The following is a 20,941-nucleotide window of genomic DNA, read 5'->3' as shown; positions in this document are numbered from 1 at the left end:
TGGTGCTCAGAAGTTCCATTTCCTCCCACTTTTTCCATCCTACGCTTAGTGGCCAGTCAGGTAGAATTCCGCGTTCCCTGGCCCACACACACATCACTCTTTTCGGCCTGTACCTGTACTTTCCTCTCTTCCCGGAACACTGCTGTCACCAGCTCCCCTTTGACTGGCTCAGTCCTTTTGTACCTTAGGGTTCAGCTCAGTCTTCACTTTCTCCAGAGACCGTTCCTACAGTTCCGGGGGCTGGCTATGTGCCCTTTCTGGATGCTCAGGCACCTCCCTTGTACATCTCCAGTGAGCTCAGCATCACACTGTATCTCAGTTACTTCCATGCTTGTCTGTGTTCCTCTCTATATTGGAAGCTCCATGGAGTTTCATATCCTATTACCTACTTTAGTGATTGTATGTAGTAGGGGCTGAATTACTCCTTGTAGAGCAGATATAATGAAAATAATGCCTCTCCTTCAGTATCTTTGCCAGCTTCTCTGAACCCTTGCACAGCCTTTTCCTCATAACACTTTTCACATGTCTTCCTGGGTTTTGTCCATTTGGGAACATATCTTTGGTCCACTGATCTTTGATGCCTGCTCACCATCTCTAAAAGTTAGTTTCCCCTTCCGATCTCCATTATTCTTACTTTGGTCCCCTGCTATAGCATGCACAGGCGCCTGTGCTACAGGGTTAGAGTAAGCCACTTGTGATAAAGAAGGTACAGATGGAAACTCGTGACAGATCATCAAAGATAAATAGGTAGGCTGGCTGAGACCTGTGAGAGAGGCAATGACGAAGGCTGACTAGGGAACAGAATTGCAAGAGGAAGAACATGGCTGTGTCAAAAGCTTGATGAGCTTCAGATATTGTTATCAAGATCTCTTGTACAAGAATCTCTGAGGGGGCTCTTCTCTGACCTCAGAAAAGGTCTCTTCTTATTGCTTTTCTTCAGAGGAAATGATTGGTGGTGCTTGGCTCAGTTCCCATTGAACCTTTTTGATGGCTCCTATACCAAAACCCTTAATAAGTGCTTTCCCCAAGCAGGCTCTGCTCTCTCTCTCTTTTTTTTAAATTAAAAAAATTTTTTTTATTATACATACATGAAATAAAGGTAGAAATTTACTGAAGGTTTAGCAAAAATATGTATTCCACTTATACAGAAAAAATAGTTGTTTTCAACAATATGCTTCAAACCACTTGAATCCTTGGAGAAAAGACAATATAAAAATTAAAAACTAATTTTTCCTAAGTTTTCTATTATGTGCCATAGATATTCGTTCATACATAAAGGCATAGCTCATATATAAAGTGAATTACTATTTAAAACCTCTAGTGATGCAGAGGGGGAAAAAACCGAAAGCCTAAGATTTGCAGAGATACCTTGCTTAAGGAGAGTATTAATAGAAAGCAAAGGCTAATTTCAAAGGAAGTAGTTGAAATGCTTCACCATTATTTATTATTCATAATTTTGCTTGAGAGAAAAAAGATGATGTAAAATCATTTCACTGTGATTTTATTTGTTTACCCCAAATGAACATTCTGCCTTTAAATCTTACTCAGAAATGTTCAAGAACTAAAGATGGAGAAAGTGAAGCTGGAGCTGGAGAACCAGGAGATGGAAAAGAAACTGCAGGACTTCCAGTCAGCAAGGAGCAAAGGCCAAGAAGAAAGAGGGTAGGAGGCATTCTTGGAGAATGTCAGAGGAATAAGCTGAGCTATGTAAATAGCTGTTCTATACACTATTATCACTCCAGTGAAGATCCCTCGTGAATGAATAATTCCTGGCTTTTCTTGATGAACAAGCAAGAGTAAATTTCCTCTACTTTTTCTTTTTGTGTTTCTTATATAAAACGTGTTGCTTTTTAAAACAACCAGACCATTACTTTTGTTTCTTCTGGACCTCATTTGCTTTTCCACTTTTTTGTTTCCCTTCTTACATTTTTCTTCTGAATCACTCATAGTCTGGAATGTTCAGGACATTAATGCAGAATTTGCCCTTTGTTCTCATAAAATGGCCATCCGCATGAGATTGCCAGTTTACATTTAAAGCAATTTTTGTTTATAAAAAGACTTCTGGGGGGCAGGAGTTTACATGGACATATATAAGAACTATTCAAACCCTAAGCCTGTTCAAAATATTTTTAACCAATATGCTTTAGCTGAAATTTATGAATGAGAAATCTCTAATATTATGCTTGTGTATCTGTACTAATTTTCCTGAGAATTTGGTTGTATTATAGAAATAATAAATAAATATGATTAAAGCAAAATAGAATTGATAGTTATATAATGCAGGTTGTCTCTTCTTAGCTCTAGACCAATTCCCAGCCCATTTTACAACATTGCTTTTAACAACTAAAAATTCTTTTTGTGTTTTTTTCTTTATTTTCTTTTTCCCCCCATTACCATTTATCTCCACACACCCTCTTCCACCTCCCCCACCCCTCCCCCCTGCACTCACCACACTGTCGTCTGTGTCCATGAGTTCTTTCTCTTTTTTTCTTTTTCGCTCATTCCCTCCACCACCACCCTCCACACTCCCCCACCAGAGCTGCCAGCCTGCTCTCTGTCTAGGAGTCTGTCTCTATTTTGCTTGTTAGTTCAGTTTGTTCTTAAAGTACACATATGAGTGAAATCATATGGTACTTGTCTTTCTCTGACTGGCTTATTTCTCTCAGCATACTAAAAATTCCGTCACCACAAATGTCATATCTTTATACAAGCCTGTGTGTGTGTGTGTGTGTGTGTGTGTGTAGCTGACATGTCTTTTATGTTTTTACAGTGCTTCCTGCCAAATGAGCACCCATTGATCTCAGTTTTTAAATGGCTACATAGTTTTTCTTTGCTTGGATATAATGGCATTTATTTTTCAGATTTTTATTAAGTTTTCAGTATTTTGTGATTATATGTACTCTCATGAATATGCTTTCTATATCTTTTTTCTAATATATGCAATGTATCTCTGGGATACATTTCTACCTGTATAATTTTAGGTCAAAGTATATGTGTAGTTTACATATTCGTAGGCATTGGAGAAATTGTCTTTCAAATAGGCTTCAAAAGTGTGTAACATTCTTCTATAGCGAATGAGAGTGTGTGTTTCACATGCTTTTGCTGGTACTAAGTATTATCAGACTCTTTGTATATTAAATTCGCTTTTGTTTGGTGCACAAAGTGATGGTCATAAAATATCTATGAAGTACGTTCTGAACCATTAAAGAAAATTCAAATGTTTATTATAGTTTTAGCAGTATTTACTTTTAAGTCTAACTCTTTGGAAAATATTCATGACACATACACACACACTTTCTAATACCAGAGTATTGATTTAATCAAGGCACCTCAAAGTTCTATGTCACCCCAGGTGACAGTTTACTGTGTACTTTGCTGCTCTTCTCTTGATCCAGTGACCAGGTCTGTGTTTTTGGAACTTCGCTGCTTTGGACTTCTCAGTGGATCACAAATATGTCTGTGAACCAGAGTTTCCGAAGTCAGCCCCCAAGAGTGAGTTTTCGTTAGCCGAGGAACCTTTTCTAGATATTTTTTTAAAAATGTTCTAAAGTTTGACTGACTTTTCGGGAGAATTAAATGCTTTCCTAAGGTTACATGGATAGTAAATGTCACAGCCAGAAAGAGAATGCGCCCCTTACTGCTTAGGAAGTTAGAAGCCCAGTGTTCTCATCTTGGCTTTATTATTTATTATCTGTGACCTTGGACAAGTTTTTGTCTCATTATTTTTAAAATGGGAACTGGACTCCCTGCCCTGTTGACTTCAAAACAATTTGTGAGTCTCAAAGGTGCTTTGAAAACTAAACTGTAAAGCTCCACAGTGTGCTTCCTCTGTAATCGCTGTTACCTTTCAGTGTGGGGTGCTTCCTTTCCCTCTTTACATTACTTAGCTTTTAAAACGGCACGGCCATCTGTAAAATTTCCTATAAATCAGTAAAGCTATCTTGAGTCATTATAATGTCTAAAAGTAGAATTCTTCATCTGTTTGGACATTTCATTTTTATTCATTTTATCTCAAATTTCCGAATGTGGTAGAGCTATATTTTAGAATTACTGAGGCTGGTGTGGCATTATTGATGTTTCATTTTCATTTTGTGGTGGTCTGTTACATGTTAGCAATTGAATTTCCATTTCTGGAAACAGGAAAAATGTATTTGTTTTCATTAAAAGGAGAAATGTGTTTAGTTATTACATTTTATCTTCTATTGTTTTGTATTGAAGGTCAAGTGACTATCGCTGGAAATCTGGAAAAGTGGGAAAATTGGGTAATCAGTCACAGATACTGTCACAAAATAAAGGGAATGTTATTAAGGTAAGAACTATTTGATTCTCAAGCAATTTGCTAAGCAATAATATATGAATTATTTTTTGTAAGTCTTGCATCCCCTTCCATACTTAAGAACTCACTGTTCTTGTTTTAACAACTGCATGTTATTGGATTTTGATTAATTTTTTATGGGTTATATAGAACTTTCATATTCAGATAGCTTTCTGTTTTCCATCTGCAAGTTGATTTTTAGAAATTCACTGTGAGTTGAACTTTTTTAAACTAATTTTTTTCTATTCAGTTCAGTTTTGGTTTCAAGTATGTGAAATAGAACTGTGTAGTTTTATATTAAGGTGAAAGCAGTTATTTGATGTAACCAAGGACAGTTACTTTTTCTGCCTTTCATTATATCACATTTGCTTAATGTGTTGACGTTCTGCTTGGATAAAAATTATTATTCATACCCTGTTGATTGCATATGTGAAGATACCCAAGGGAAAACTACTTACAGCTTCCCCAGCTAGAGAATTGTTCTATCTTTACTATGTATTGTAAAACACAACATTACGTTATATGTATGATTAAAGCCAGATGAGTGTCTTTCTGTAAAGAAGACTGTTTTGCTTCTGAATTCTTTAGTACAAGATCCGTGACTTTGTAAGTTTTAACTTATATAGCTTTTTCTTTTTTATATACCTATCACCAAACCTTCGGTGGACAGTTGGCATCTACAAACATTTTACTCGGTGCTTCTAAACGTTTCTGCTTTGCAAAGCATTTTATTTTTATTCTTATTTTGTTGTTGTCGTTGATCCTTACCCAAGGATATTTTTTCCATTGATTTTTAGAGAGAGGGGAGGGAGGGAGGGAGGGAACCTGCAGCCCAGGTACTGCAACCCGGGTGAGTACCCTTGACTGGGAATCAAACCCTTGACTGGGAATCAAACCTGCAACGCAGGTAACTGCAACCCAGGTGAGTACCCTTCGGTGCCAGGGCCAATGCTCTAACCACGTAGCAACATGAGCCAGGGTGCATTTTATTCTTTAGTGTCATTTTCTTACTGAAATAGATTTCTTTTAATTTTTAGATTAAAAGTTTTATAATCCACTTTCCATTTTTATTGTCTTTCTGAGCTACAGTGCTCCATGTTTCAGATGTTATTGTAAATATAATATATTGAAAGTGCTGACTTTGTAATTATTGACTTATTTATTCTTTAGTATTTATTAAGTGCCTTCTTTGTCATATAGTGAATTATCTTTATCCTTCAGGATATCCTCAGCTTACGTGAAAGACTATGCACATATGAAAATATTTTTAGAAAACATCAGTATACAATTTTTGCTGTAACTAAGTATGAACCATCCGTGCTTGAGAAATAATAGTTTAGTTCTGCAAATATATGACAGTCTACTAGATTTGCGAGAAAAATGATGAATAAATCATAATGCTAGTCGCCACCATCTTTGTAACTGAGTTGAAGGAGGAGAGCATGGGGGGTTGGGGGCTGTAGAAGGGGGTGTAGGAGGTGAGCTGGGACAGGTGGAAGGCCTTCAATCACAGACTCAGGGGTCTTGATTTTTTTCATTGGGTGAATGGAATTCCCCCCCCCTCCCCCAGTTTGGAGCAGGAGGACAGCAAGATTAAGGTGATGATTTGTGATGGTTGATTTTGTTCAAATATCCAGTGTGTTTGGTGTTTATAAATATAGAGCAAATGATATCCAAATTGTTTTGATCATGCATCACATCCAGAAAGAATATATTTTGAGCATAGCTTCATACCCATGAACTCTTTATTTGTTTATAAATAGAATTCATATATATATATTTATATATGTACTTATTTACACATATTTCATGTGAATTGTAAAGCAAAACATGGAGGTTAATCAAGGATAATATAAACATAACTAGATGTTTGCTTTCTATTCTCTGGTCTTTTCCTGAGCTCCCTCAGGTGTGCATACATGCTACTTGGGAGGCCACTGGTATAGAGGCAGAGAGACTATTAAAAGTATCTAGAGATTCCGATGAGAAGAGTCTAACTTAAAATGTAGCAGAAGAAATATAAAGGGAAATATGGAACCAAAAAAAGCAGTGAGAAAGGAAAGGAGGAAATTAAATATATAATTGATGTTGCAGCCTGGGTTGGCTAGGAGATAGAATACAGAAGGAAGCTAGAAGAAAAGTTCTGGGATATTGACTTAGACTTTCTTCTCTCCCTTCCTTCCTCCTTCCCTTCCTTTTCCCAGCTTTACTGAGGTATAAATAAATGACAAATAAGACATTTAAAGTGTACAATATGATGATTCAATATATATATCAATATATATGAATCATCCCCACTGAGTTAATTAATTCATCTATCACCTCACATATTTCTCTCTCTCTCTCTTTTTTTGGTCAGAATATTTAAGTTCTACCCTTTTAGCAAATTTCAAAGTTTTAGAGATTTTATTTGAATTCTCATGTGTTAGTTGAAGCTGAGCGAGTAAATGTGGTTCCTAAGAATTTATAGAAAGGGGAACAAATGTATAAAGGACAAAGCTCAGGAAGGGCAGGTGTGAAGGGTAAAGCTCAGGTACATTAATATTTGCTATCTGTCTGTGTTAAACCAGTCAACAGTTTAGCTGCTTTTTCTATTTTATCTCATTAAGTGCTTCTATCACTCTTAAAAGGCAGTGGTCATTTTTCTAGTTCCTCAGATGAAGTAATTTAACATCACATAAATAACTTGCTCAAGGTCAGACTTCAGGGCCAAGATTTGAAATGCAGGCTCTCAGGCTGGTTCTAAAGAAACTCGGCCGCTCTGCAGTAAAGGGAGCTTGAGAAGAGAAAGAATGGAGAATGGAATCAAAGTCATGCTATTTCGTAGAAGAGGGGGGTGTTTATAGAAAACATGGAGAAGTCAATACACTGTCTGATACACTGTGTAGTGGAAAAGTTTTGAGTCTAGTTTTAGACCAGTGTTTCTCCACAGGGGGCAGTCCCCTTCCTCTACCAGGAGACATTTGGCAGTGTTTGGAGACATTTTTAGTTGTCACCACTGAGAGCTGTTTGTTTGTTTTGTTTTGTGGGTTTTTAAAAATTTGCTAATGGTATGTAATGGCTACAGGCCAGGGGTGCTGCTACACATCCCACGGTGCATAGGACAGCCCTCATAGCAGAATTACCTCGGCCAATATAAAAAAAACCCTGTTTAGACTAAATTCCTCAGTCATTTCATTAGCTCTGTGATTTTAGGCAAGTCATCTGAACTTTCTGAGTTTATGTCACCATGTTTGTAAACACACATAACGGTACTTGCTAATTACTTCACAGAGTTTTTAGCAATGTGTCAGATAATGGGTGTGAAACTGATTGTAACAGCAACTAAAAATCACATTAAGATGTCTATTTATGGAGAATGAAAATTTCTAGAAACACTGAATTTTGTTTCACGATTGGGTCATTAGATGCAAAAATATTTTCAAGTGGTTGAAAAAGGAAGGCCGGTGGCGATGAGTAAAGACTAATGTTGCAGTGAACATGAGAACAGAGGATGCCCTCTCAGGGGTTTAATGGGATCAGAATCTGGGAGAAGATGAGTCAGTTTGTAGTTGGGAGATGGACTGACAAAGGTGGAGTACAGATTAAAGGTGCAAATGAGAGAAGTGCCAGTTTCTGGGGGTGCAGCCTTTGAAGAGTCAGTTCATTAAGGGAGCCTTAACCAAGGGACAGAGGATGCATTTTCTCTGAGACCAGAAAGGTGGAAAAGAGAACAGGTGGCAGTAAAGGTAAAGTTTTAGGGGTTTTGTTTGACAAGGGGTGAGGCAGAGGAAGCTGTGGGAAACTCTTAATCAGAACACCTCTAATTGGATTAAGAATGAGAATATTTGAAAACATGGCTTGTTGGAGTGTGGGCCCAGCTTGGCAGACTAGGGCACTGAAGGGAGTTTGGAGGCATCTGTGAATGCCAGGGAGGCAGGTAATGACAGCATAGTCTAACCCCAGTGGCCCAGATGACATGTCTGTGTGGTAGAGCCACTAAGCTGCCCTGGTCCCCAGTGGCACCCCTTCAGCATCTGCTGGTGGAGACGTAAGTGGGTTAATAAAGTATAGGCTTCCATATATTGAAGTCCTGGAATTTGGATATACATATAAGTGAATATACAGAGAGCCATATATATGTGCATGTATGTGTATATATGCATGAATGTATGTGCGTGTGTATCCCTGGTCCAGCCCTATTCCACCCTCAGCACTTTCCCAAACAGATAAAAATCAGACTTAGGAGGCCCTGGCCGGTGTGGCTTAGTTGGCTGAGCATTGCTCCGTGCACCAAAAGGTTACTGGTTCAATTCTCAGTCAGGGCATGTGTCTGGGCTGCTGGTTTAATCCCTAGTCAGGGTGTGTACAGGAGGCAACCAATTAGTTTCTTTTTCACATTGATGTTTTTCTCCCTCTCTCTCTAAAATCAATAAAAACATATTTTTAAAAAATCAGACTTAGGAGGAAATTCTATTTGCCTAAAAATAGCAGTTAGGTGTTTGTTCATTGAAATATTTTTATGCAGTTTGAATGTTTGAAATAAATATGACTATATTCATAGAGCAGAAAAATATTCTTCACAACACCAAAAAGAAATTATAAAATTTCCCTAATAATGGGTTCAGTTTGCTTTAGCGAATCATCTCCCCAGGTAGCCAGTAACCACATTGACCATATTGCAAGTCAGGCATATCATTAAGGCGATAATATTGGGTAATTTGGTTATAAAAAAATGAGATTAAGTTATCTGTAACTTGTATAATATTGCAAGTTAAAAATAAAAGTTTGATTCACTAAGAATTGATGATCTGAATCCCATTTTCTTTTTTGCTGTGCTTGGCACAGAGCATCTGAGTAGCTACTTAAAGAATTTGAGAACAAATGCCCTTCTGAAGCAAAACCACTACATTCACTGAGAACAATTAGGCCTAAAATTTCAGATGGCTGCAGTTGGCACAGCCAAAGACATAGAAGCAACAATTGTTCTCAAATTCTCGTACAAATTGGGCAACCAAGCGTGCAAATTGCAAATTGAAAACGAGGCACGAATTGGCAGTGTCTGTAAATGCGCACGCTCCTCCATGTTCGTCTGTGTACTCTGAATGTTGGTTTTAATAAGACCAAGGCGAGTATGGGCAATTGGCAAGTCTGTTTTATTTCTTTAAATCTTAAGATCCTAGGATTTTAAGTGAATATTTATCTGAAATACCTAGCAGTGAGTCTTATTTATCCAGTTATTTGGGCTACAACTTGGGAAAGTCAGGGAACACAAATAACATATTTGAAGGTTAAATCTATGATGCTTAAATACGTGGCTCTCTAAATTGGGCAAATAAATTGGCTTCTACAGTTATATAAGCAGAGTAACTCAGAATTCAGTTTAGATCAGTCTATACACATAGTAGACTTTGTGTTTCTCAGAAAGATCAGAGGTAGAAAGCCTTTATATTTGAATAGCAATGCTTTCTCTAAAATCATTTCGTGATGATATATATATAATGATTTTTGTTTAACATAAGATGTTTTAATCTCCCTAACAATTTATGGCATGTTTAAAAGACTGGTTTTTATATATTTTCAAAAGTTATTTTCTTTTTTATAAATTTTTATTAATTTAAAGGTTTCTTTATGCTTTAATGATGATCTCCTATTAATTTTATATTATTCTTTCAAAATGTTTGTTTTGTTCAAGATGCACCAAAATTTTATAACTTTCTAATATTTTTGTTAATGACTTAAACTTTCTCTGAATAAGAGAATGTATGCCTAACAAATAGTATCTATTTCATTAATATAGCTTTCTCCTGGGAAAGTGAAACTAAAATTATTGAAGGAGCAGCTTCAAGGTAAACAGTTTACCACTGTATTATTAGATGCTGCACATAGAGTTTCTTTTACATCTGAATTACATAGAAAATTGAAGTGCTAGAAGTGTTCATGCAATATAAAGATTCCAATCCCCAAATGATGACTCTTTATCTTTGATACTCAAAATACATTTTATTTATGTTTGTCTGTAGTGGGGGTGCCTTAATTTATTTTCAGAGACTGTCAACTTTGAATATGATCATACTATAGCATTTTTCATAGTGAGGACTTTCGTAGCACTGGTCCTTAAAGTTTATTAATGTAATCTTTTGACTAGGATAATAATTTGGCAGTATAAAATTGTAAATTGAAATTTTACTTTAGGAAATTAAGAGAATATTGAAAAATTCCTCTATATCCTAGTATATTTTGACAATAGCAAAAACCAAAATTAATTTTGAATATATACTAATTCCAGAAGAAATAAGACTTTTTAATAGAGGGTAAACACATTTAATTTGAATGGTTAAGACGATTTGGTAGAAGAAATTCCAGAAATGTATATAACATTTACTATAGAAGATGCTCTGTGTGGGCTTCGGTTTGATCCACAGATGGGACAGAATGCCACAGGAAGTATACCAAGAGCACAGTTTTTAACGCTTTTTACATTCTGTAGTTTCACATGTCCAGTTTAAGTGAGCTTTAAGCTGAGTGGGTATGGGCGGATATATGTGGCCCTATGGTCATGTGAGGGGAATGCAGGCTCTCCAGCCCTGGGAGAATTAGACTTGACTACATGCCATTCTTATCGGGTAACTAATATTTAAATACTATTTGAGAATTTAGAAATATACATACTTTCACCGCTTTATCAATTGGAAATCTAAACATCGTATTTTAAAGTGATTAGTATGACTTTTTTTCTTCCAGAGCCAGTGAGACAACCATTAAATTATAAAACGGCAAGTTCTCCTGGAAGTGAAAAGCCCAAGATAAAAGGGAAGGCTTGCGGACAGTGTGAGAACAAAGCTGCCCTCCTGGTACGTGCCCTCCCATGAGACCGTGGACTGGCGCTTACGCAGGGCCTCAGGCGCTTTCCCAGCCGCTCCTTTTCCTCCGTGACTCACCGAGGGTGAGGTGGGCGCCCGGGAGGCCCATAGGCGCCGGGAGGCCCGGCCCTCTCCCTGCGAGGCAGGGCCTTAGCTTAGCTCCGCCTTGGACCCTGCCTGTCAACACGCACACAGCTGCAACCTTCCACCCACACCCCCAACCCCAACCGCAAGCCTTCTGCTTGACTCCCACGTCTCCTCCGTACCTCTTTTGGTAACTCTTGAAGAGTTGGTTATACTTGCTGTCATCATGTTCTCGCCCCTCATTCTCTCTCCCTTTTTTAAATTGAGGTTTATTTTACTTACTGTGAAGCGGGCAGATCTTGAGTGTATAACTCAATGTCTTTTGACAGATGTCTACACTCCCATCAAGATAATAGAATACCCCTGGGAGTCCCCCTGTGCCTTTCCCAGCTCATCCCCACCGTAAAGGCAATCGCTGCTCTGATTTTTAGCACCTTACACTCAGTAGTGCCTATTCCTGGACTTTATGTAAATGGAATTATAAGGTATATATATAAACTGGAGTGGGCAAAGTAAATTTATAGTTTTTAGTACACAAAACACAGAGTTTATTCTTGTATTATTGTTATTTATTATTAACCTACTTTTGCCCATCCCTGTATATATATATTTTTGGTAAGTTTTCTTTTGCTCCATGTGGAGATTCATTCATGTTACGTTTATCAGTAGTTTGTACATTTGTATTACTGAGTAGTATTCCATAGTATTGACACACCAAAATTTGTTTATTTATTCACATGTTGAATGACATTTGGGTAGTTTCAGTTTTTCCTCTATTATGTTTAAGGCTGCTGTGTACATTTATGTGCAGTCTTCCCTCCCATGATGGTATTTATTCTTTCTTTCCTTAAAAGTTCTGAAGTGAGCTTGAGAAAAAAAAAAAAGTCCAAAGAAGAATGCTTTCTGACAGTTCTCTAATTTTTCATTGGTATCAATTTCATGAACTTTAAAAGTATTGTAAAATGCACCATAAGATGGGAACTTAGCCATTTTAAGTGTGCAGTTAGTGGCATTGGGTAAATATTGCTGTGCTACCATCACCACCATCCATCCACTGAACTCTTTTCAACTTGCACAACTGAAATTCTGTACTCAGTAAGCAATACTTCCCGTTCCCCCTCCCCTCAGCCCCTGGCAACACCCTCTCCATTTTTCTGTCTCCTTAATTAGACAATCGGATGTCTCATGTAAATGGAACCATAAAGTCTTTGTTCTTTTATCACTATATAGCACTGCCCTTATTTCACTTAATGTAATGTCTGCAAGATTCATCCATGTTGTAGCATGTATCAGAAGTTTCTTCATTTTTACTAATATTCCATTGAATGTATTTTCCACATTTTGTGTATCCACTCATCCATTGATGGACACTGGATTACTTCTGCCTTTTGGCTACTGTGAATAATGCTGCTGTGAATATGGGTGTACAAATATCTATCCAAGTTCCTACTTTCAGTCACTTGGGGTGTATACCCAGAAGTAAAATTGCTAAATTCCCATTCTCTCTTAAACCCTCTCCATTCAGCGTTGGGTTTCCACTGCTGTCCAGTAACTGCTCCTATCAAGGCCACCAGCGACGCCCACATTGTTAAATGCACGGTCAGTCCTCAGGTCTTGTCTTACTCTGTTAGTGCTGTTTGCTATGGAATCCCTCTCCTCTCCTGTGACTCTCCGCTTGGCTTTCTCTGAAGCACCATTCTGTCTTGGTTTCATTTTATTTTGCTGCCTATCCCTTCTCAGTTTTCTTTGTTGTTTTTCTATATTCTTGACCCCTTACCATCGGGGTGCCACAGGCCTCAGTCCTGGGTCCTCTTCTCTGTTCCATCTACCCTTACTCTTTAGGTAATTTCACTCACTCTCTTGGCTTTAAAGACCATCTCTACTTTGACCATTCCCAGATTTCCATCTCTGACCCATACCTCTCCTGTGAACTTTCAACTCAGTCTGCCTAATCAGTACCTCTACTTGGACATCTAACAGGAATCGTTAACTTACCATGTTCAAAATTGAACTTTATCTCCAACAAACTAGCCCCCTCCCATCCCCTCATATAAATAAAGGTGAACTCAAATGTTACTTATGCAGCACCTGAGTTTCACTCCCTAGTTTTGTGAAGCTTTTTCATTCATCTACATAGCAGTTATTCCCCTTCGATGCGTATTTGTTTATTTTCCAGCCACCTCTAACGTAAACCTCATGAGAGTGGCAATTTCATTTTGTTCACTGCTGTGCGCCCACCGCTTATGCCTGCACTTTAGTAGGCACTTAACAAATATTTGTTGAGTGAGTCATTTCTTTAAAACTTTTCTGCAGTGTAGACTTTAGACATCATCCTTTCAGTTAGTATTGAAGATATTCCAATACCTTTTGTAATTTAATATATCCCACATACTTAAGAAGCAGTTTTCTCCCAAAGAATTTAATGGTTATAACTAATATTGTAGAGTATGTTGCAGTTTCAGAGAATTTAGCCATAATTACTTCTGATGTAAGGCTCTTTTACTAGCCTTATTTAATGGCAGTTTTAACTGGGTTCAAAGAGAGTGCTGTGAGTCTAATGAAGGGCTAATAACAACATTAAATGTAAAACTGCCTGTTGGTATAATGCTCTCACCATTACATCGTACTACTATTTTACTGAATATAACGGTGGACAGTAATTTAAAGAATCTTAGGCAATTGGACCTATGTAGAAATGTTTAAAAATACAAACAAATGCTAATAGTTTTGAAGTTGGAAGTGTAAAAGGGACTTACTGGTTAAATTTAATTGTTGGAGCTCATGTTTCATGATCTGGAAAAAAGGATTCATGTGGTAGCTATGAGTCAGTGTCCCTATGGAATCCTATTCTATGTTGAGCACTTTTTAAAGGCCGTAGAATCTGAACAAAATTGCACACGTAGATAAGACTTGACCTGACAATGAAGGATCTGTTTCTCCATAGAGTAGAAAATGCAAGAAAAAGACATCCCAGACAGGATAAATGGCGTACGTCTTTGCTGGAAAGCAGGGGAGTGACAATGTGTGCATTAAAAAGCTGATTTGCCTGAAAACTGTGGTGTATAGAAGCAGGGATTTAGGCCCTAAACATACTTAAACACGTCACTAAGATTTTCATAAAGGATGTTCTTTGATCTGAAGTGAAAATAATATACTTGTCAAAGCACAACAAGTTATTTAAGTATTCAAGCTAGGCAGATCTCATGCAGTAGAGTTGGGTAGTGTTAAACTCTGAGGTTAGTCCTGGCTTTTTAGCTTCCATCATTCTAGATGGTAATTCAGATTGGTTAATTAGAGTCAACCGTTCTACTTATGATAGGATCTTCATCAGGGAAAATTGTAAATTCAGGTAGGGGTTAAGAGCCTGTGTTTGGGGGGTTTGAATCAACTTTATCAGTTATTAACTATGTGACATTTAGCAAATGACTTAATTCCTCTATATTTATGTTCTCTCATTTGTAAAATGGAATAATATGAATAACAGTAGTCTGTACGTCTGAGTTATTGAGGATAACAGATTAGTGCATGTGAAATATTTAGCACTGTGCCTGGTATATTGTTAGGAGCCAATCAATTGTGTGACTTTGCTGTTGGCACATTTCCTTTTGTCCTTGTGCATTCACATACATTGATGGTAAAAGTAAAATCCCAAACTTCTAAGTTTTTTTTATTTTTAAGGAAGTTACAGTAGCTTTAGGCTGTTTTTACAAGACAAAAGTGAAATGAATAATTAAAAATTATATATTAATTTGGCAAATGTGGATAATTTAATTAAACTCAAATGATTTCTGAAGGCCTAGTATGGCTGATCTAGGCTTGATAAATTAAAAGGAGGTTTGCTGAAACTGCACTTGGTACTCCATCACCGAAGAAGCATCTGTGGTGGAATGGAGTGCTTATCTATGATTTTAGTATGTTTCTGCTAGTTATATAAACTGCCTGAAAAGATTTTCCAGTTGGTGGTCATTTTAACCCAATTTAAATCCAAATATGCTTGTATAACAAAAAATATAAGCTTACTCTGGTACTCGAGCTTTGATCTTCCCTGACTACAATGTCCATTTGGCTACTTTCATCAAAAGTCTGTTGTCAACAAATACTTGGCTTAGAATTATATTTTAAAACTGATTTTCTCTTCTCTATATTACATTGTAAAGCCATTGCTGAATATTTATGAGAAATTTATTAAAATATTAGCAGATATGTAAAATAAAATTTAGGCACAATACATTTTGAAATCTACATTAGTACCAGGATACTACCATATATATATGTGGAATTATACCTTTTTAATTGATTTTACACATGAAAAATTATGAATGTAGATACTGTGTTTATCATCATTTCTCTAACAGACTATAGCTCTTGAAACAAGAGTTGAAAGGGTAGGACTAGTTCCCACACTAGGGATAGTGTTTAAGTTTCTTAAATAAAAAATTGAGTGCCGTATAGCTGATCACATTTGAAAAAATATATTTGGGTTTTGACAAATACCAGAATATGCAGTCATTTGAAATATTAGATTTTATTTTAGTGCAGATTTTATCTTTTTAAAAAAATAAATGATTAGTGCTGCAATTAATGGTCAATAATTGATTTAATAATTAGTAATGTGGGCTGAGGGCAAAGGCTTGAACTTTGAGCCAGAATGTGGGGTTGAAATCCTGGCTCCATTAGCTATGCTACCTGACAAGTTCTTAATTATTATTTTCTTTCATTACCTGATCTTCACAATGGAGATACAGTGACCATTCTAACTTTAGAGGGTTGTTATGAGGATTGTGAGATGAAACATGTGTCCACTAAACATTTTGAATATTGTTATTTGACTCTAGCTTTCCTTTTTAGTTTCATTATAGTTACACACAGTTTCTCACTTTTTAAAATTTTTGTAGAGTTGTTCTAAGCATTTTATATCTGCTAAGTGTGTCTACATTATTGTAGGCAACTATGTCATCCTATGGGGACTTTTAGTACAATTTTTTAAAATTAATGGACTTAAAATTTCTATTGGATTTTAATAAGAGTTTTTGAGTCTACTCTCCCATGTCATACATTCCAGTGGCTTATTACTCGGTGTGCGGTCTGTGCACCGGCGGCTGCGTGGCGCCGTCTGGGACCTTGCTGGAGTGCAGCATCCCAGGCGGCGTCTCAGACCTCCTGAGCCGGAGTCTGCATTGCAGCAGAATCCCAGGTGATTCCCGTGCCCCTTTCAGTTTGAGAGGCGTCACTCTATCGCACGTTTCAGCCCACCGTTGGCCAGTACAAGGCAGAAGAGCTTGGTCAGTCTCTCCTCAGTCTGCCCCAGATGCTTTCGGCTTACATTTCCCTGTTACGAGGACAGAGGAATGAGGGGAGAATGGTGGTGGCACCCTAAGGGGCAAGGAAATGAAAGGGTGAAAGGGAATGTGAACTCCTTGACATAGACTTTCTGACAGCATCTCTCTTGGTCCTTATGCTCTCTCATTTGTCTACCAGTTCTTAGCCTGGGCCAAACTCAAGAAAATGAGGGATCTTTGCCATCTGCACTTCTTTTTGTCAGATTGTAGAATGTTGAAGTGGTTATACAAGTGCACTGCAGTAATTTCACTTGCAGTAAAAAATTCCATTTTCTTTTCTCTTAACTTTCAGTTTTGCTTGGTACCATCATAGATATAGGTACATCATATTTTTCAATTTATCCGAAAATTTTAAAAAATTACATATTTACACCATAAATGATGTGGAAGATAAATATAATCATTTCAGTGGTCATAAACATTGTTGGCATTTTGATGCAGTTTTATCCAGGTTTTTAAAAAAAATACTTTGATTTGAGGAATCTTTTAAGAATACTTTTAAAACCATATTTTGATAATCACCAGGGAAGGAGTACCATTCAAAGAAGTGTATGGTGATTTTTGGAGGCAAATAGTATACATATCATTTGAAACTAATTGTGTCCTATAAATCCATGCAGAAAGATAAAAGAACTAAAATGGAAGTAGTTTTGACCCAAAGATAGTGCTATTTATTTTTTACCAGGTCAGGAAGTTTGACCTGATGCTGCCAATTGTTGTATGGTTTATTCAAAAAATTGTACATACATACATTCATCTAACACACATATAAAACTTACATTCTAGCCATTATATTTATTTTGATATGGGAGTAATTTGTTTACAAGTTAGTTTTTCTGAGAGTTAAATCCTAACTGGGACAAATGGTTGTCCCAGTTTCCTTGGACTTCTGAATTCTGATGACACCTAGGTATATAATTGGAGAAATAAAGATAGTAGCGATAACATCTTTACACAAACATTTTCTAAGTCATGTTATAAGACTGTATTTTTAAAATATCTTTTAAGGTATGTCTTGAATGTGGAGAAGATTACTGCTCAGGGTGCTTTGCTAAAATTCACCAGAAGGGGGCACTGAAGTTCCATAGGACAACTATTTTGCAGGTATGATTTTTAAAAATACTGGTAGTGTATTTATAGAATGTTTCAACACAAAGACATTTAAAACATGATTAATTATCTAGAATTTAGGATAATTTACATTAATTTCTAAAATTCTATTATGTATAGATTTTACATATATCTTAAAATTATTTTACTGAACACTAATCTGGATTCTATTTTGCTATTTAAACTGTGTTTTAATATAGTTCCTGAAACACTTAGCTTGGTTAGAGTTTTTAGATTATGCATTCTACCTGTAAGCTTGACATTTGAAAACTAGACTATATTTTTTAACTATTGTTTTAAGTGAACATATGACCAAAGTATTATTTCTAATTTATAAATAGAAATCTCATGTTTGCTTTTTTATGTTTAGCTTTAAAAATTATTATTTTATTTGTCCTCTCCCATTATTATTTAAATAAGCTTATCTCTCAGCTTTCTACTTCTCCTCCTACGTATTAGAAGCTTTTATTTATCTTCATATGGTCATCGTTTTTTGAAATGCCTAGACTCAAACCATGTCAAGTGATTTTAAAATTTCAATACTTAAGCAACAAATATAGTTAAATATAGATATGACATTATACCATTTATATTTAATGATGCCTTGATTTGTCATAGATTTCATTCCTTTGACAGTAATTTATTCAACACATATTCGTTGAGTGCCTTGAGGAATCAGTGCCTATGGTAGGCAGTGACCTTACCCAGATGAATATCACTAGGATCCTGCTCTTGGACCTGGAGATAAAAATGACAACCAAAGACCTTGTGAAATGGGTTAAAGATTTCATTATTATCTTAGAGGCAAAAGGATGGAGATGATTAGATCTGTATTTATAAAGATCACTGGTAGATTTCAATCTTTACATGTTACTTGAATATAAATATTGTAGTTCTAAAGATCCAAGTTGTGATAACCACAAAACATAAAACTGACCTCACTCAGTGTTTAGAGTCTCCTGGCAGAAGTGGTTGGGAGAACAAGAAAAACAAAAACAAAAAAAGCCAGCTACCTGTTATTCCCCTTCCTCAGGATGGTACAATTGAACGGTCATAAGAAACGAAAATTGATATATATAAAGTGAGTGTAATCATTCCCATAGAAATAGTATAGAATTTAACAAAAGACACTCCACTTTAAGGGGAAACAGTATAATGACCCCACTGTGAGTTCATATCAGGAATTTTCCTTTCAATGATTTATTGAGCACATTTTTTGAGCTATCACCCTGAATTAAGGTACCACCGGCACGGGAGATACAAGAGGAATGAGACATGTCCTCTTCCCTCAGCTTCAGGATTTGACCCTCAAGATTTATCCAAGTCTGATTCTCTTCTCTCTCCCCTCCCCTCCCCTCCCCTCCCCTCCCCTCCCCTCCCCTCCCCTCCCCTCCCCTCCCCTCCCCTCCCCTCCCCTCCCCTCCCCTCCCCTCCCCTGTACCTCTCTCTCTCTCTCTCTCTCTCTCTCTCACACACACACACACACACACACACACACACACACAGAGGGAGAGAGGAAAGGCGAGAGAGAGGGAATATTAAATTCTACCTTTGTTAAATAATTATCTGCAAAGTAAAATGCACGAGAGGGAATTACTGAGTGATCCTGCGTTTCTCCCCTTGTTTCCTTCATGTCCCCCATTTTTCCCCATGTGTTGAGGTTCTTGACTCTCATGTGCCTTGGCCTGATGACCATCGCATAGTGATGAGTGGACGTTCTTTTCTGTTTGGCTCTTTTATTAATCAGTCATACAGTGTTTCTAGTTTTTCACCATTTGGGGAACTTGAAAGTCATGAGATATTTTATAGACTGCTGAATTCATACCTAATCTGAGGAGTCAGGGTAGACATCTGATATCTGAATAGTATGCATTACTATGCAAGAAAAAAGCATTCTAGACTGATGGCTGATATACATCTTCTTAGCCTACACTGACATTTCTGGTTATCACAAAGCATGGCCAAATTGGATTATTGGAAATTGTTTAAACCCCCATCCTACAGCCCAGTTAATCGGTATGAAGTTCACCGTCAACAAGGACCATTTTTGCTCTGGCATATCTTGTTTTACTTACGAGATAAATCCCTGAAAAACTGAAGGCAAACTATTGCCATTTCCATGTCGACTAACATTTCAGTTTCACAGGGCCTTTTGATTTATGGTTGATTTAGACCGGGCAGTGAGTCTGACTCAAGTTTATTTTTGCCTTTCCCAAACTCTGTTAAATAATTAATTATCTGCAAAAGAAAGGGTAAATGCACAAGGGGAATTACTAAGGGTGAAAATCCTACTTCTATATTTAGAATGATTTTCAACACTAAAGGTTGAAAAAAGTTTATTTTAGTGGGTAAACCTCATATTGATGAAAAATAAGGTCTTAATATAGCAGGCATTTCTCTTTCCTTTTAACAACATATAATCAAACAGAAGAGACAAGGTTAATCAGAGATAACGGAAGATACAGGAAAAACAAACCAGAGGCATTCTAATGTGAAGTAGGACACGCACAAGGGGGGGTGGGTTAAACACATCGTTACTAGATTCTGGTATGTGTATTTTCTTTATTGGAATGGAGATTTCCTTGAATGGAAAGGAGAGACCTTGGGCAGTGGAGAGGTTAGTGAGAAGAAATAACAGGTAGAATTTCTGTTTTCTGGTACGAAGCATTTATATCCAGCCTCGTTACATTTTTATCTCCAAAGAAAGGTACGCCTATATAAATATGGATGTAAGTGGGAATATATGCCTGCTGGAACATACCTACAGGAAAGTAATTATCAGGAAGAACCTCAGTTATCTTCTGAGTACAATTTATGCTGACTGACTTTATGGTAGATATTTTTTCCTTTTTGTTGACAGTGACCGATATTAGCTTATGGACACACATTACCATTATTCTGTTACTGTTTAGAATAATACAGCATTTTAATTTAATTTATTTTTATTGGGGTATAATTTACATAATATTTTAGTTTCAGTTGTACAACATAATCATTTAATTTTTGTATATTTTGCAAAATGATCACCACGATAAGTCTAGTTAACATTCGTCACTCTACATAGCTACAAAAAAGCATTTTTCTTGCGATGAGGACTTTTAAGATCTACTCTCTTAGCAACTTTCAAATAGTCAATGCAGTACTCTTAGCTACAGTCACCACGCAGCACATTACGTTTGTGTGACTTCTTTGTTTTATGACTGGAAGCCTGTACCTTTTCACCTCCTTTCCCCATTTTGCCCAATCTCCAC

At 36.8% G+C, this 20,941-nt stretch overlaps 1 protein-coding gene across 3 annotated transcripts in view; it reads left to right on the top strand.

Moving 5' to 3' along the window:
* Positions 1-20,941, top strand: part of ZBBX (zinc finger B-box domain containing) — a 205,120-nt gene that overhangs the window by 6,897 nt on the left and 177,282 nt on the right. For all 3 annotated transcript variants that reach the window (XR_013998853.1, XM_081138132.1, XM_081138133.1), the window contains exons 3-7: positions 1,549-1,662; positions 4,219-4,309; positions 10,095-10,143; positions 11,039-11,148; positions 17,589-17,684. Coding sequence is in view for 2 of the 3 variants with exons in the window: in XM_081138132.1 (XP_080994258.1) it covers positions 1,549-1,662; positions 4,219-4,309; positions 10,095-10,143; positions 11,039-11,148; positions 17,589-17,684 (460 nt within the window). In the remaining variant the exon portion in view is untranslated. The remainder of the gene's footprint in view (positions 1-1,548; positions 1,663-4,218; positions 4,310-10,094; positions 10,144-11,038; positions 11,149-17,588; positions 17,685-20,941) is intronic.

The sequence above is a fragment of the Miniopterus schreibersii genome (assembly GCF_964146895.1).
Source record: "Miniopterus schreibersii genome assembly, chromosome: 5".
Taxonomy (NCBI): Eukaryota; Metazoa; Chordata; class Mammalia; order Chiroptera; family Miniopteridae; genus Miniopterus; species Miniopterus schreibersii.
Note: the sequence above shows the minus strand (reverse complement) of the source record. Positions and strands in the feature narration are given on the sequence as shown.